Source organism: Anneissia japonica, unplaced genomic scaffold (assembly GCF_011630105.1).
Source record: "Anneissia japonica isolate Jap-2015-1 unplaced genomic scaffold, ASM1163010v1 scaffold3066_len296678_cov185, whole genome shotgun sequence".
NCBI classification, from domain to species: Eukaryota; Metazoa; Echinodermata; class Crinoidea; order Comatulida; family Comatulidae; genus Anneissia; species Anneissia japonica.
Window position 1 is genome coordinate 25,148 of NW_022725920.1, and position 18,688 is coordinate 43,835.

General features: G+C 32.8%; 1 protein-coding gene across 1 annotated transcript in view; it reads left to right on the forward strand.

Annotated features, from left to right (window-relative positions):
* Nucleotides 1–18,688, forward strand: part of LOC117112981 (C-Jun-amino-terminal kinase-interacting protein 4-like) — a gene marked incomplete in the record, with an annotated part of 67,538 nt that overhangs the window by 17,565 nt on the left and 31,285 nt on the right. The window contains 9 exon segments of the mRNA XM_033256204.1: nucleotides 2,015–2,283; nucleotides 2,841–2,961; nucleotides 4,409–4,491; nucleotides 5,377–5,394; nucleotides 9,955–9,978; nucleotides 14,904–14,961; nucleotides 15,073–15,225; nucleotides 16,545–16,724; nucleotides 17,371–17,427. Of these exon segments, the coding sequence (XP_033112095.1) occupies nucleotides 2,015–2,283; nucleotides 2,841–2,961; nucleotides 4,409–4,491; nucleotides 5,377–5,394; nucleotides 9,955–9,978; nucleotides 14,904–14,961; nucleotides 15,073–15,225; nucleotides 16,545–16,724; nucleotides 17,371–17,427 (963 nt within the window).

Below are 18,688 nucleotides of genomic sequence, written 5' to 3' on the forward strand. Positions count from 1 at the left end.
GTTATAATGGTTTATATTGTTTGTTACTGTTAATTTTGTATTGTCTTTGTTACTAATTAATAATATTTTTATTATTATGGCGTATAAGACAAGGCTTAAAATAGCAAATTACGATCTGTTTGATTTTTAAATTAACATGTTCATCTTATGTGTGGATCGTCTGTAACACGTTCTACTACGGAATTGAATCTACTAACTGTTAGTATGAACGCAATTGTAAATGCGGGGAAATAAGATTTTGATGAACATATAAAAGCCCATAAAATGGTATTATTTGAAGATTGGCCCAACGTTTGGCTCTGTTGTTAGCCAGCTAAATGTGGTATATTTCTTCCTAATTATATAATTTAAAGCATCTAACCATCCCATTACTACACTGTTACATTTACCAATAAAATTCTATTTTTATTTTCTCCTCTGTCTAGATAATTTTGGCAAAACTATTTGCTAAATAAGAAAACAAAACTTTATTTTTATTATTTTCTTATTTAAGTTTGCATTACAAGGGGAAAAAAATGAGTCTTGCCTTATCGTAAACAAAATTGCAATTCCTTTAAAAAAAAAACGGAGTTTACTCATTTGAATTTAGAAATCCCTTCTCTGAGCCCAAGGAATTTCTTTATATTAACCATTAATATATTTCAGATATTTTATTCTGTTAATATTTATATAAAGATATTAAGTATTTACTGTATAATTGGCTTAGAAAAATTGAATTTGGATTCTCCCATAGCAAATGTTGGTAGGATTTTTGTACACTAGGCTTAAGTGAAATGAGACTCACAGGAATGACTGTACAGATTAATGTAAGATATTCACATCCAGATAATGCTGACAAGTAGGCCAGAAACACAACCTAGCGTAAATTTAAAACACTGGAGATTTAGTACTGTTTAAGACTATTTTAATTGAAACACTAGCTTTGGATACACAGTGCTCTTACCGGTATGTGCTTGAAGGCTAGTGTATATCCATCAAACTAGTCTTAAAACTAAAATAAGTAAAATCTTTATGATTCTAAACAATTGTGGCACCACTCATTTTACTTCATCAAGCTAACATTTTTTTTACAGGTGTCTCATTCCATTTTTATTTTTGGTGGTGGGGGGGAGGGGGATGTAAAAGGCGGTAGAAGAACCACTTTTTCTTCGCAAAGCAAATCACCATACAAAATCCAGCTAAAAATGTATACCCGTATGTCCTCTGATATAATGAGTGTGTTATACAAGTGTCTGTGTCTTATCAGGAAAAAGGGGCTGCACACAAGAAACACAATTTTTTTTTAGTTGGCCTAAGATTGTAGTTTGTTATTGAAAATTTTGCATTACCAAATGTAACTAAAAACCTGATGAGCAATATCTGACTCAATTAGCATATAGATCCCACCAGCTAATGAGTCACAAATCTGATGAGCCCTTTAATGCCACAGGTGCTAAGTTGGCTTGTTTTTCCTTAGCCTTTCTCATTTGTCGATAGATAGCGCTACTTAATGAGTTACGAGTATGATGAGAGTTACTATGTACAGAGGGTGCTAAACTACCTTGTTTTTGCCTTAGTCTGGTCAATAAGTGACTCATTTGTCATATAAATAACTCTGACTATTTAGTCACAAGTATGATGAGCCTTTTAAACAAACTAATAAGGAAGACATTTGCCATTCTAACGTTAGTCACAATAATCCCTCAAATTTTCACTATTGGATCCTTTAACATAATTTGAGATCTCCGTCTATTGAGTTCTAATAATTATCCAGATATGAAACACATCTCTTGAGAACTTTGATGCTTCTTATTCCATCACACTCAAATTTTATGGTAACAGAGCATTAACTATTTCACTTGTTTGTGCCATCTGTAAGAACTGTTATCAATATGTCCAATATGTTGTGTGAAACTTGTCAATACAATGTGTCTTTTTCACGCATAAATGTTTGTCAACGCACTCATTCAATTTTCATTGCACATGTGGTTTTTTTTTTTTCTTTTTCTCTGTCTCGTTTCCCGCCAATAATCAGATTACATATTCCTAGAGCGCACTCGCCGACATATTACAATCAGGAGCCTCCAACGCCAACCAAAGACAGTAATGTTATTCAGGATAGTCTCCCGACTCCAGACGCCCCACAGAAAACATTCCTATCGAAGGAGAAACCCAACGACTCAAACCTCCAACTGGAGATCGAGAACACGCCGGTGACCCGGTCAAGAAGCGTTAGTACGTCGTCCATTGAACAGACTGCCACGGAAACACAGGCATCGGTTATAATGAGTAACAAAGAAACTGGTGAGTTACTTTTGAACTTGTTACCCTAACCCCCTCTTCAATTTTGATATTCTTTTTGCTATTGCACGTTAGGTTCAATACCCGTTGCTACATTTAATAGTGAGCAAAGTGAGTGGTGGTTAGGAAGGGGATGGGCCCCTTCCGACTGGCATGGCCACTGTTCTTTTGCAAAAGAGATTTTGACCCAGCCTAAGAAGACTTCTTCTAAGGCTATGACCAATTGACTACAAGTCCTACAATGCCGGGGCATAGGCTGTTTTGGCCTGGGGGGTACAATAGAATGAGACTGGAATGCGGAATGAAATCCCTATTCCAATGAAAAACGTAATGGTAATTTTTCGTATTTTAACACACTTTGTCGAAGTAGTTTACTTCCATTTGGGGTTGGGGGACTACGACCATGCAGTACTTATTCATCATACTATCCTCATATTCCAATCCCTTACCATGCTTACATCACCTACCGTATTCTCTTTTCACCTTTCACCTTTCTACAATAAACTTCGCTCTACATTTATTGCATTTGTATTATTATTTGTATTATTATGTATTTGTAGAGATGACACCTGATGTTGAGATGAGTCCGCAGTTGGCAGCAGTCTTCGCTAGCACACCAGAGCTAAAGGATGGACAGCAACAGGTAGCAACAAGTCCCAGAGCTCTCCTCTCAGGCTTCAGGTAAGGAACGCCTAGCTGTGTTCCCATATGCTGCCTATATAAAGCTGCATTCACATCAAATCCGAAACAAAATTCGGACCGCATTTTCGAAGCGCTGAATGCCAGCGTCCGTCTCCATTCTGGCACACTGATTCGATTTTCTAATCGGTTTGGTAGGCATTCCGATCCGAAAATTTGAATTTGGTGTGAATGCACCTTAATAGCAAAGAGTATACCGCAAGAGGTACGACTCTTGTGGTTTAGTTTGGACGCAATCCTATTTCATAAAATATTGCCACAAAGGAACGTGTCCTTCAAAAGACGAGTTTCGAGTGAACTCTCTTTGAATTCTAATAGGGCGCCCCCTATCTCATGGCAGTGCTTTTTTTAAACTTTTCATTGAGTGAATACAAAATGAAGGCAGTTGGACCTTTCGCAATTTTTTACTCCTGGTTAATAGTTGGGAAAAAAATTTTCATGATTTAAACACTGGATTTAAAAACAAATATAACCACCTATCTGCACCTCAACAATCAAGCCTTGTCCAATCAAATTTTAATTGACAAATCATGTCATGTCTGAATATGGTCACATCATGACCATATATTATATTGGCACACCATTAATTAAATACTCCGAAGGTAAAGAGCTGCAAGAATTCACAGAGCATTCAAATTTAAATTTTAGTAATATAACATGCTGTGGTATTGTTTGATATTCCACTTTGAAGTGGCCCTGTGTAATCGACTACTAAAATATATGCCTCCCCCCAAACACTTTCTCACCCCCAGGCCCTGTAACTCGTTATGCCATCAAGACTGCAACTGCACTGGATCTAGTGTGCTTCCAGCTGTTTATCACATTGTCTTCTACTTAATGTGATGGCCTTCTGCCCTAAATCAATATTGTTCCCAGAATAATTTTCTACCCTCAATTACCTCCTTCCTCCCCAGAGTAAATGTAAAATGGAAAATAAATGCTATAGAATGCTTTGCACGATATCTAGTTTATACAATATAAAAGTAAAGAATCTGTTCCAAAATTGAAGATATTTAGGTACATAATGCCTTTGATATATTTCTCAAGTTCCTAAAAAATTTATTAGCGTTTTTTGGTCTTTATTATTGTGTCTTAAATTATACTTTTATATTATTTCAAACATGATTTTCAATATTTTCATAGTGTTCATCATTACCATCATTTTCATCATCATTATCATCATCATCATTATCACCATCATCAACATGATTGTTATCATCATGATCACTATCACTAATTTTTTTCAATATCTTTATTATTATTATTATAAATCATATTCATCATCACTTTCATTTTTATCATCATCATTATCGCCATCATTGTCATGATCACCATCACCGTCACCATAATCATCGCTATCATTATAATTGTTTATCTTTTCCCTTTCTTAATTTGATGTCATCACTTTTTCTCGTATGTTTATCTTCAGCGACATGGATGCCCATAATTCTTTGTTTATGGAATTAGATCAAGACATCATCTCAGAAATAGACGATGGCGCCAACATAACAGGTATAAGCAATGATTACAAATCTCATATCACTTCAAAATCAATGTGCTAGCCAATGACTCTGTGCTTTTAATAAATTAACAAGAGTTTTATATTAGTAACTAACGTTGGGGGTAGTTTTGTGGCACCATATTAAAGGCACTCTTGAGAGGCTATTGCCAAGGCTTAACATCCAAACATTTAACATCATTGATTATCGTGTGAGGCACCATATATCTGACAGCCAATCACATTGGACCTAGTTAGAATTGCTAATGAAAGATAAGAGTGATAATACAATGGTTTGCATTAAACAATGAATCTGTTCTGTGCACTCGGTCTAGAAATCTTATTTTTAACCTTGCATACACTATCTGATTTATGTTTGTCAGATTTAACAGAAAATGGTTAATCAGACTTTGATTAAGTGAATAATTATCTGTCAACAGATATGGAAAGACAAATAATTTGTTTGATGAGATATTTTTTTGACAAAAAAAATTGTTGTATGCCCATATATAGTCATGATGTGCCTAAATATGGTCAGGATGTGATGTCATCATGACCATATTTTGGCATGTCGCATGTTTTTGTCAATAGAATTTGATAGTGAAAGCCCTGTAGACACTATCAAATATTCTTTGACAGACAACTGTTTTATGCCCATATATAGTCATGATGTGCCTATATAATGGTTATGATGTGATATCATCATTACCATATTTAGGCATGTCACATGTTTTTGTCAAATAAAATTTGATAATCTGTACAGGGCTTTAGATAAAGTCTGATCAAATATTTTCTGATGAGTCTGACAGACTATTTCTAGACTTCAGAATCTTGTGTCAGACTTGTGGACCTAATTGTGTGTGTTCTCTTCTCCCTCGTTTTTCCTCATTGGACGCTAGATCCCGCCGAGTTCTCTGGTTTGTACCTATCATGTCTCTATCTGCATGTTTACTAGGGGGCTTTTTTTTTCAGTATATCCACCTAGTTCAAGTAGCCTATTAAAATAATAAATATAATAATTAATAAATTAAGTTAATAATAAAGGGAAAAAAGTGTACAATTATTTTACTAGCTTAAATTTTAAAAATAAATTTCAATATAATAATAAATTAAATTAGTTAAATAAAGTTAAAGTATACAATTTAATTACTAGCTCACATTTCAAAAATCAACTTGAAATATAATAATTTAAAATTATGTTTATTATATAGATATATCCATCCCGTTCATGTAGCCTATTAAAAGTTATTTCCTAATACTTAATAAAATAAATAATTAATGTTAACATTAACTACTTATAGGCCGTTGTTAGGCAGTTTATGACACAAAACCCACCATTTGATAACTTTCAGCATGCCTCTAACAGTCGCCACTTCTTTGCCTGATAATGAATTAGGTTATTGATGATTGAGCATTCCAAATGATCAGCTCTCTACACTCCAAACCTCATAAAAAGACTTGGTTATTGAATGACAGTGGTTTAAAATTATCAGCTTTAAGCTACATTTATACTAGACACTACAACGATATGATCATCGCATCATTTATATTCTTCAACACTGAGTGCATTTTTATTGTGTTGTCGTGTCTAGTGTAAATGTAGCGTTACTTGTATAAATATGATGAAGCAAACTTCAGTGACAAAATAAGTTTTATCAAAAGTTTATATTGATTTGAATTACTATTAATTCTAGAAGTCGGCACATATAAAGATTGAGATATAATTTACATTTGGCAGGTAGCCAAAATTTGAAGTTACATTTTGAAGTGTTAGTGTACAGCACACTTCACACATTTAAGGCATACATTAATTTAATGTTTTCGATGAAGAAATGTATTAAAATGGTTCTTTATTGTCGCATTTATATTCAGCATACTAGAAATTTGTCTTTCTAGAGACGATTACAATAAAATAATGGTATAAATTGCTATTCAAATTGCCTTTCTTGTCAAATGTGTTTTCATTATATTTGTCATTGTACGTGCAGGGATATGGAGTCACCTTGGAATTTGTGTATTAATAGTCAAAAACTAAAATTTAATATTTAGTAAATAGCTGTAAGAACTATCTCTAAATAACAAATATAACTCTAATGATTTAAACATAATTAGACAAGTAAAATTCTGAAAGTTGGTATGACCGCATTTTACACCTAAAGCATATATTAACTAAATGTTTTTGATTAGGAAATATAGAGAGGATAAATTTACAAGCAAATCCTTTTGAATTGTGTAATAAAATCCTGTACTTGTTAAATTGTTCACCTACAAGATTTATTTTTTTATTTTCAATTTTAGTTTGACATGCATGAAAATGGGGTCATGTTGCATTCGAGAATTTATTGTTGAAAATTGAATTGATTTCTGATTTTAAGAGCTACATGAACTGAATGAAAAAAAAATAAAGTGTAGTAAATTGAATTTTTTAAATCTTATTTTAAAAAAGGCTACATGAACTGGTTGTAAATTGTCATCATTGACAGATAGTCATTGTGACTCCTTTTGGTAATATTACCTTAGTTAATGGGTCACATTCCTTTATTTGATTGCATGAAAGTTGGTTAGTCGGTCAGTGGTGCAATGCCTTTTGAAAATTCTATTAAACTGACAAAATCAGATTAATAGTACCATTCATTTTCAACCTTTATTTGCATTTGTGTTCCAGTTTAAATCTTAAAGTTTAAGCTATTTATGCTTTTTCTTAAGAATTACGTACCGGTACATTACAAATTTTAAAACAATTTATACTTGATACTTTGGTATATTATCCCCGAATGTTTGTAAATTATAATTATGAAAATGTATTACCTAGTCAATGTGTCATCAGTTTTTCACTAGATATAATCATTTACCTTCCAGGTCCTATTAATCACTCTCAACATTTGGCAATGATCCTGTCTACCCATAATCCTCATGTACTTTACCCAGAATCCTCTTGCACAAAATGCATCTATCATGTTCCAGTCTCCCTCTCATGTTCATTGTTTCATCACTTTAAAAAATGTGCAATGTTTTTACTTAAATTAATGCAAGTTGGTATACTGTAGTTATAGTCATTTTATTACAGGGTATATTGTATTCTATGATCTCCAGAAGTTTGAGATATATTTATTTATTTATTTATTCATGTGGCATCATAACCCGGGAGTCGCAAAAGCAGGAAACCAACTGTCGCCTAAATGATGCCTGATGTATTTATTTATATATTTCCACCTTAAACCTGGGTTAAGTAAAGCTAGGCATACTTTCAGATTTTTGTCTGACACACTCAAATGATGTTTGGTCAGACTTTGTCTATAGTGTAATGTTATATCGGATATAACTGATCAAACAAATTAATTTTTTTAATACTTTGTTGGAAGTTTGAAATAAACCTTTTCCTTAAGCCCCGCCCCTTGGATATTGTTGCTAAGGTCCCACAAAACAATTGCGTAAATGTAGGTAAACACCTGTGTTTTTAGGACAACACATGTTTATTGGACAAGCACATATTACTAAGACTGTTCTGATTGGTCAGTTGTTAAGTTTAATTGACACTCTGGAAATGTTCATTGTTTTGTTTTATTAGATCAAAGTCTGTTTAAATATTATCTTTTGAGTTTGACAGATATCTGACGATAGTGTATGCATGGCTTTAAGGTGCAAGTTCTTTCTGATTTCTGACACAGTAAGGTCAGCACAGACTAAGAAACAGTCACTTATAAATTTAAAGAAATGAATTGAATGACATTGTCTGTGACAACAGCAAATTACTTAACTTTAAAAATAATACAAACAAGTCCTCTAGGTGAAATGCAATATAATATATTTGTTTGGACGTGTAGCTCAATTGCTGAAGAGATTTCAGGCATATCACCTAATACCACAAACATTACTTAACTTCTTGGTAATTTACAACCATCTTTGTCAAATTCAAAGAGCGCATAGAAGCTTTTTAATACGATGCGCTATACAAATTCAACTATTATTATTATTATCCGATTATCCCATACAGGTTAAATCCAATGTAAAGGAAATTGTTGGCTGAAAGCTCATTTGTTGGAGAGATTTTAGGCATACTGCCTATAACCTCAACAAATGATTGGACTTTTAAATCTAAACACATGCCCTATAGCAGAGTATACCAACTTTTCCCTCTATTTTGGTTGGATTTACAATCAAAAGGTAATCAAAAGCTCTGGGGCTAGAATGTGATTGGGAAATAAATTAGTTTCCTTAAAAACTGTGATTTACAGTATGTCTGTGTATCATCTATCTGTTGGGTACCTGAAATATAGTACAATATTTCTGTTTGTACTGTGCACCATAAAATCAGGCCCATAGGAGTTGGGGTATATGTAGATTGGTTTTTTTCACAACTCTAAATATTTTATATAATGAATTGTTGTATATATTCTTACGACAGATAACAGTGATATTTCATCATATGGTAAAATAGCCCATTCTTTTTTTTTACCTTTTTATTTTTGAAACTACACTTCAAATTTGGTATTCTGTTTAGGGTTTTCAATCGGGTTTTTCCATCTGCTTATTTATTACCATGATCAGTGCTGGAGATTCATGCCCTTCTGATAGGAATTTGTGACAAGGAACAAGACTGCTTCTATCTATATTAATAAAATAGCTTTAATTAATATTTAATACCATATTTTCAAATATATTCTGAGATTTTGGCTCTTTTTAATATGTTCGCTTGGTCAGTAACCTGTGAACCCATGAGTATCTGCTTGAGGTCTAATATTTTCTCATTTTATTTGTATTAAATTTTATATCCGTTATAATAAAAAAAAAATCATGTGGTACTTTTTGGAGTAGAAAGCATTGTATATGTGCCAAAAAGTAATAATTACGTTTTTTCCCCTTTTCAATGCTAAGCCATATCCACTTAGACTCATTCTCTTTTAATTATTTTATTTTAAAAAGAAGCATGCTCATATTGTGTCCCTTTGCAGGAATCTCCATTACTGGTCTTGCTCTACTATATTTTAAATTATTGTTTGGGACAGATTTGTCAAGCTTTTGCTATTGAAGCTTTAAAGTTGTGTTTACATTATGAGATAGTTTGTCTGTCAGACTCCACAAAGTTTGATCAAATGTCTGCTTAAACTTTTCTGGCCTATATTATTATTACATCCAAATATGATAGTGTGGATAGAGCTTAATAATTAACAGTTGGACAATGCTCTGTTGTATCCCATTAGAAAAGTTTGATCAAACATTGTTAAGTTTTGCAGACAAATATCTGGTAGTGTGAATTCAGCTTTGCTTCTTGTGTGAATGAGTGAATGCCTGTATCTAATATTTGGTGATTTTTTCCATCTAAATATTCTCTTCCTATCTACTTCTCTTGTCACTTGTTAGTCAAGTCACCTGACAACTTTTATGGTAAGCTATTGGTCAATGGTTGCATGATGTGTAGTACAGTAAATTCCACTTAACTGTCTTTTATCCCATTTGTTCTTTGTTAAATTTGTTAGTGAAGTCACCTGACAAGTTATGTGGTAAGAAACTCATCCGTTGCATGTTGCTGTTGGTTTCTGTATGAATATATTACAAATGTTATGTGTAGAATAGATTCTTCTCTTTGCAATTACATTGATGAATTTAATAAATGTAAGAATTTTGAACTTTTTTTCACACTTCAAATTCTATGTGACAAGTAGATGTGATTTGCCCATATATGGTGATGATAATGTCATATCATATCCATATGTTTATTTATCACATTACATTTGATAGTGTGTGATAGGGTTTAAGATGTGTAAAGATTTAATTCCTTCATGAAATATGGCAGATTAAGAGGTGGCAAAGGGCAGGTTACATTACTTCTTTATGACCATTATCAGGTAAAGATGTCTCTTAACTTGTATTATTTAATTTATTCTGTAACCTGGAGACACTTTCTGTATTCGTGTACTGTTTATCAATGTGTTACTCATTAAATATTAGGAAAAAATGAGTATGGAAGATCTACTAAACTTCATTATACAGCAGAGTACCTTTTGCCCAAAAGATACAAAGCATTCTAAATGTCTTTTAGAAGAAAATGGAAAAATTTAGTGACCAGCACTGTTTTCAAGTAGGTCCTGATACAACATAACTGATTACAATAATATTCTCAAATTATGGAAATGGGAAACATATCATCACTTTAAATCAATGAAAATTCAGTTCAGTAATCTTTATTCAAATATAAACAGTGCACAAGATAACACTCAAAATAGTAGAGTACCATTGGGTGCAGAACATCAACTGATGTACAAAAGAATCGAGAAATATTTTGCAACTTCACATATAACTCTGTGTTATGCAAAATAATTTTTTTTTTATGTACACATGTATTATTCAATACCTGTTTTACAATACAGGGATTCTGTATGACGTAAACCTCTGTATAATCTGAAACTATGGAAACTTAGAGAGATAAACAAGGATATGTTAGAACGCATCCTCATGAGGCCTGAACGCATTATTAGGTACTTTTCACTGCTGATTTTATCTTCAACGAATGACGTCAACATATTACATAATACTGGGCCTAAAGGGAATCATTAACATGCTTGTTAAATTGTTATTTGACGGCCTATAAACGTAATCGGAAAACAAAATATTGGCTAGGAATAGACACCGCTAAAATCCATATTTGAAAGTAGAGACGGCAGTAAAAAATATTTTATAGGGTCGTACACATCTCTAATTTCTTTAACTTAAGTTGATCAGATTTTCAATGTATTACAAAAAATACTTTATACAGTACTACTGTAAGTGTGTCAAGAATTTCTGTTCTATGTCTTTGCAGAAGTGAAAGGAAAAGTTTTATATCTATGTTGAATTCCAACAATATAAATTTACAAATTATCTAAATTTTAAAATAAAAATTCAAGTATGTTATAAAATGTTCTCCCTTTAGTACATTACTGAGATAATGTTGATAAACAGATATTAATTTAAAATGCAAGTGCCTTTGTTTGTGTATGTATATAATTTTGTTTAAATTGAGAGAAAATTTATATGACAGACTAGGTATGACAGAGGGAAGATGTAATTAAGGCAGAAAAGCTATTGAAGCAGACTACCTCAAGCCGAATTCAAATTTTGTTTAAGATTTCCTTCCTTTGGGTAAAATATAATATTTAGTACAAAATTTGTTAAGAAAATTGCATGATGTTTCCATTTTTGGATCCTTGCCTGTTGTATTTGTTCTTATGCACATTTCTGTCTGATGGATGTCGTTCCTTTCTCTGTCTGTACTCCCTCTTCCGTGATGATTTTGTGCTATATGCATGTATGTGCAGTCAATTTTATGTGTGCATGATAATTGTGTAGTTTGCAGAGGAATGATGCATATATGTTGGAATTTCTTGGAAGAAAGTAAATGAAATAATTATGCAAATGGAAATGACAGTAATATTTGACATTTTGCAGGTATGTTATACATTAAATATTAAACTATATTGACAGAATCAGAACTAAGAAACAGAAACGAGGTCTTAATCTTAAAAAAGAAAGAAATACTCTTTTCGGCAGTGATATGTATGATGAACGGAAATAGTGTGTTAATTGTATTGAAAAATTCAAAGGAAATAATTTGTGTTAAGTTGATCAGAAATAGTTATTTTTTCGTACTTGAAGTTTTAATGGTACTCTACCATTTTGGTGGATTCAAGCTTGTCAAATCTTTGAACACGGAAAAAAAAAAAAAAAATTTAATGCTCGAGTTAGGAAATTTGAAGTCCCATCAATATAATAATATATTAAAATAGATAACAATCTAATTTTCTTAAGACATTCGTACTTAACAATTAATAACCAGATGTATAACTTAGATAACCCTCCAACCAAACAAAATGGCTTATTTCCATTGGGGTGTAGGGGGTGTGGGGACATACAATGATATCGGTTATCAAAGCTATTAGTTGCAATAGCCTACAATTGTAAAAACCTGTAAACTGGATGATATTACATTCATTCAGTGAAGCATAGTAAACATTCTATGGTAATCAATAAACATGTTTGTAACCAAATAACTATAAACAAACATTCGGAAGTCCACTATTAGTTATGCTAGTTATTTGATTACTTGGTTTATTTGTACCTCAGAAGTTAAGCAATTATGTAAATCAATATAAAAAAAGCATAAATGATAACTATTCTAAAGTACTTATATAGTATATCAAAGTACTAAAATGTGATATCCAGTATAAAAACATACAAAATATAAGAAAATATAAATATTGATATTCTTTTTTACTCATAATTTCTTAAAATAATTGTTTAGTACATCCATAAATTTAAAAAAAATATATTTTAATTATTACAATACTATTAAGCTTTTTTATTTTATACAAATTTAATATATATTATATAGGACAGGGGAAAACAAGTGGACACAAAAAAAAAGAGAAGAAAAAATAGCCCATGAAATTTAGTCCCAAAATGGCATATATTTTCAACAGTCATTAACTGAGAATAAATATTTCTGAAGAAAAAGAAATAGAGTTGAAGGCAACAATTAATGCCATCTGGATTATAAAGTCTATTACAATAATGTCAGGGCTATTCATCTGGATCATAAGAGTCTATCAGCATGACATCACATTCTCTGATACGATCAAACTCACTGACAGCCTTAGAACGCACGGTATCGTTGTACAGATGAATGAAGCCCTTGAAAAATGAGTGGCTGAGTGATTTATAAATTATAAACCAGGCTTAATATGTAGTGGGAGATTAATGTGTATAGGGGTTAACCTGGAAAATTTATATTTTTAAAATGTTTTATTTTATGCTTGAATTAGAAATACTGACTGTGAATGTGTATGGTAAGATACACACTGATAAACAATTTAATAATTTATTTATTTTTAAAATGCTTTATTTTATGTTATACTGAATTACAGAATATTGACTAAATGTGTGTTAAGATAGACATATATATATACTGTCTCTTATACACATCTAGATGTGTATAAGAGACAGTTATGATGAGAATAAAAATAAATGAGTTTTGGCAAATTTATAATAATTAAATTTCATATTTATTTTAATTACAATAATATTCATTTTGGTACGATTTCTACTATGGTTTTGTGATGACTTGGACTTGGACTAAATTTGAATATTCTAATTTTACATTTGAATAAAATTTAAATAAATAAATAGAAGCCAAAGAAAAGCACCTGTCGTGAATACTTGGAGTTGGGGTAGCGCCATTTTGCAGGCTTTGGCCTTTTTTCTGGATCACCCAATCCTGAATAATATTTTCCTTTTCTTACGTTTCATTTATATTAGGTAGCATTTATAACCTAGTTGGTACCAGCCCCTTTGCCAATTAACCTTTACTACTGTCAGCGATGATTGATAACAATACACCTTTATTGATGATAGTGTAAAAAATTTCTGTTTAAACTTGCGGTTTTTATTATTTTTGGATCAGTAATTATTGAAACATAATACTGAGTTAATGAAAAATTGTCGCTTCAGGGATCATCTTCATAAATTGTGTATCCGCGTAGATTCAAGTGACATTATTAGATATCTACAGCTTCATTAGGTATACGTTGTAACATGTTTTCAATTTAATCATGACACAAATTGCCAATGTGGCTCATTTTGTGCTTGCATTCTGAGTGAATTATTAATGGAATCCAATGTGCGGTTATGAATAGCAACTAAGTTCCATCTTGGTTGGTTTGGTCTAAATGCTTGACATTAAAGAATTATGATAATATTGAGAAACTGGTATATTTGGTGGTAATTATGTGAAGAACTTCAAAATGGGTAAAAGCATATGGACGTGTAAATACTGTAAATATAAATTCTCAATCATTAATCCATACATGAATCACACATTCCTAGTGGACATTACTACAAACATCTACATTACTACACACATCTACATCCCTATGCTTGTGAACAACACAACGTACATCTACATCCCTACGCTCATCTACCTCACTGCACTTGTCTACACCCCTATATACACTAAATCTCTATGCGCATCAACATCCCTACGCTTGTCTACACTCCTATATACATATAAATCTCTACGCGCATTGATGTCCCTATGCTTGCTTGTTTACTCCCCTATATACATCTTCATATGCATCTCTATGTACATCTAAATCCCTACACCCACAATATTCATCCCAACTTAACCACAAAAACACATCTCTACACGCATGTAAATCCACTGTGGATTATATACATCCTACATATTTCTATGGAAATCTGATATTTGCCCATATATGGGTGTTATTTGCCCATATATGCATGTGATTTGCCCATATATTGGTGCAATTTCCCACATATGGGTATTTGTCACAAATCTGTATTGTGTGAACACTGCTTTACAGTGAGATCTTAAGAATGTGTATTAAGTTGCCATACAACTGTTTTAACCATTTTTTTTTATTACTTTTTTTAGGAATGGGCAAAGAAGTTGAGAACTTGATTACAGAGAATTCAGAACTGAGAGCTACAAAGTTAGTTGTTATTTTCAATGTTACGAAGCGATAGCCCTTTTTGTTTACGTGTCTAATCTGGCCTTCATTCATCCAGATGAAAATGAAACATCTCTTTTCCTAAATTTTCAGGAATGCCTTGAATATTGTGAAAGATGATTTGATCCTAAAAGTTGATGAGTTAACTGCCGAGTCAGAACTTTTGCGTCAAGATGTGGCCGCAGTCACCCACAAGAAGGAGGAACTGCTCGATAGGATACAAGAGCTAGAAAGCGAGTTGAAAAAGTAAGTACAATCTGAATGCGCAGTAAAGTCTACAAGTTGCAGTACTTAGAAGTAGGAAGTGTATAGTTTACAAACATACATATAATAGGCAGTTTTCGCCACACGACGTTAACCTTAACGTTAACGGATGACGTCATAATTTATTCACCTTGCGTTGCGGAGTACGTAAATTTCTGGATTTTACGTGCTCAACGTATGTTAGTCATGGGTTTGCACATGCGTATTTCGATTTGTTTAAAAAATGGGGCGGAGCTATCGCGTTGCATGTTGGGTACTAACGTTAAAGTTAAGATCAACGTCGTGCGGCGAAAACTACCTAATAATGTCGCATGTATGTGAGTATAGTATGACATCATTCTTGCCTATATATAGGCAATAATATGAATTTGTCATATACGCAGAGTATTTTTTGCGTGTAAAACCATCCGCGTATCAAAACAACCCCCATATTTGAGAAGATTTTTGGAAGGTTTATATGTCGGCTATATAAGGTGACCCCCGACCCTTGTTTCACCTTTGAACTTCATATTTTTTTGCTGCTCTTTATGGTCTTGATACTGCATCTAGCTGGCTAAAAATGGAGTCAAATGTGCAGATAATCTTCAAATAATACCATTTTATGGGCTTAATTTAATGTTCATCAAAATCTTATTTCCCCGCATTTAAAAATGCGTTTATTCATATACTGTACTAACTGTTAGTAGCTTAATTTTAGTAGTAAATTCACTTGTTATTGACGAATTGCCCATAAGGCTAACATGATTTAAAAGTAAGAATTTGTATGTGTTGCATGTATAAAACAATCCCCTGTTTTTTGATAGTCATAAATGTTGCTATTTTAAGCCTCGTTTTATACAAAATATTGATGGTATGCTTGATGAACTTGATGGTATGCTTGTAAATCTATTCAAAATTATATCATATTTAACCATTAATCTGATTCGTAATTATTCAATATTTTATCTGCATCACACTGCATTCTACATGTATTTTAATGTACATGTATATTGGTTATTTAAATGTTAAATATTATACATTTGTACTGCGCAAAATACTAGGGTCTCTATGCACAAAAGCAAGTAAACAGATGTAATTCAAAAAATAAGTGAAGAACTCCAAACCAGCACCCAAATCGCAGTATGGGGATACGCCCTCGTCGCTGAGCAGTGATCTGTCAAAATGGACTCTGTCCAGCACCAGTTGAATTTCGGCCATCTGAGGACTCCTTCGCCTCCTATTCTGAAAGAACTATAAGAAAGATTATATGATTTGAAGGATGATTTTTTGATGAATAATCAATTGTTCTGTTCTATTTTTAGAATGAAAGAGCAACATCATGACTTGAACAGACTCCCAGATGGCGAGGAGGAGGAAGTCCCGATGGCCCAGCGTAAACGCTTCACACGTGTCGAAATGGCACGCGTCTTGATGGAACGCAATCAATACAAAGAACGCCTCATGGAACTCCAAGAAGCTGTTAGATGGACGGAAATGATCAGGTAATTAAGATGTAGATCTGAAGGTAGATTGTATATTTTTATTTTATTTGTATTCAGCTTTGGGCACAAGGGCCAAAGATATGCCAAACTGTGAACTTATTCATTCTTCAAAGTGGAAACTCATTCAGAAGACCTAGTCATGCTAGAAGAGTGTATAAATTAAATGATCCTGGGTAGGGAGTGCCTTTCCCAAAGCTAAATGCATAGTGAATATTCAAACTGCTGACCTCCAGCTCAAACTGCAAGTACCTTTTCAATCACTCCCACTCTAGGACTGATAACTTTTGGATTGTGTTAATGTAACTTTCTTGCCTACATTTCTGTAAGACCAATAAAAGGTTTGATTTGCCCAATTACGTACACAGACGCGAAAAATAGACAGTAAACAAGTGTACATAGCACGTTGGAGGGATGGCTGTTTCTAGAGTACTCACCCAAAGTGATGTACTTCATATAACTCTATGTATTATTCAAATACAAACATGCTACATCAATTCAACAGTCTGGATAACATAGAGTACTTACTGTAAGCAATTTCAAATGTATCTGTTGTGATGTTGTCTTTAACAACATTCAGAGGAGATCTAATTGAAACACTTTAGATGAAATATATCAATAAATTATTTATGTCTACATTCTCTTTCAGAGCATCTAGAGAACACCCTTCATTTGAGAAGAAAAACAAATCAAGCGTCTGGAAATTGTAAGTAGTGGCCTGTCCAAATCATGCAATATTCTATGACAAAAATCTGTGTTTATTTATTTATTTTATTTTTTATATCAACAATATTTTATGAGGGTGTTCCATCCAGCCAGAGCTGATCAATTGGGATCCTCAGTACATATAACTAGAACAGAAGTATAACAATTAAACTAGATTCTTTAACATAAACAAAGTAATTAAATTAAAGCAGGGCAAAAAATATACATATTCTTATGCTAATTAATCAGTTTAACAATTTGCGACAGTATGCTGGTTTTGTGAAGGCAGCCCCATGTATGGTCATGATGTGATGTCATCATGACCATATTTAGGCATGTCACAAGTTTTTGTCCAGTAAAATTTGATAGTTTTGACTGGGCTTTAGCATATTTTTGTATTGACAGAAAGTTTTATGAATGTTTGAGAAAAACATATTGTTCTCATCATGATTTTAACCAAGTCATTTCAAGAACAATTTTGTTGCACTATTAACTTGTACTTATGAGGTCAGGCTGGTGAACTTTTACTCCTTTTTTTCCATATTTTTGACATGCTATTCTCAAATTATTACATATTTTGAGGTGTTCTGTGACAACATTTAGTTTATGGAGGGTCATAGTAGACATATAGTTCTTAATATTGAATAGAAGAGAAGAGCCATTTCGACCTGAAGTAGATGTTGTACTTGTATTGTACAGTAAGACATACAAATACATGTATACATATACTTGCTGTATTTCACACATTTGCACCCTTACTTGAGTTATGGATCTTTCGAGCTTGATGGGCAAATATACAACTAAACCATCAAAGGCATTTTTGGCTTCAATAATGTCCTGAGATTTTGCAAGAGCAATTCGCAATCGCTGGCAGTTGAGACTCTTACTGAACAGATGGAAGCCATGAGGATAGGTCCAGAAGTGCTGAGGCCATGGAAGGCAGGCCAGAAGACCGAGTTACGTGGCTTTGCAAACCAGACCTGAGCACATTATAGACAAACAAGGTAAAACTGGTGCAGTGTGCAACCTGGTTTCCACCAACTTCAGGTTGAGGACAGTAAGATGTGGATTTTAATCCACAACTTGATAGCCAGCGATTGCAAATTGCTCTTGCAAAATCTCAGAAAGGACATTATTGAAGCCACAAATGCCTTTGATGTTATAGTTGTGTATTTGCCCATCAAGCTCGAAAGAATATAACTCAAGTAAGGGTGAAAATGTGTGAAATACAACAAGCCTCCCACTATTTCTTTCATCTATAC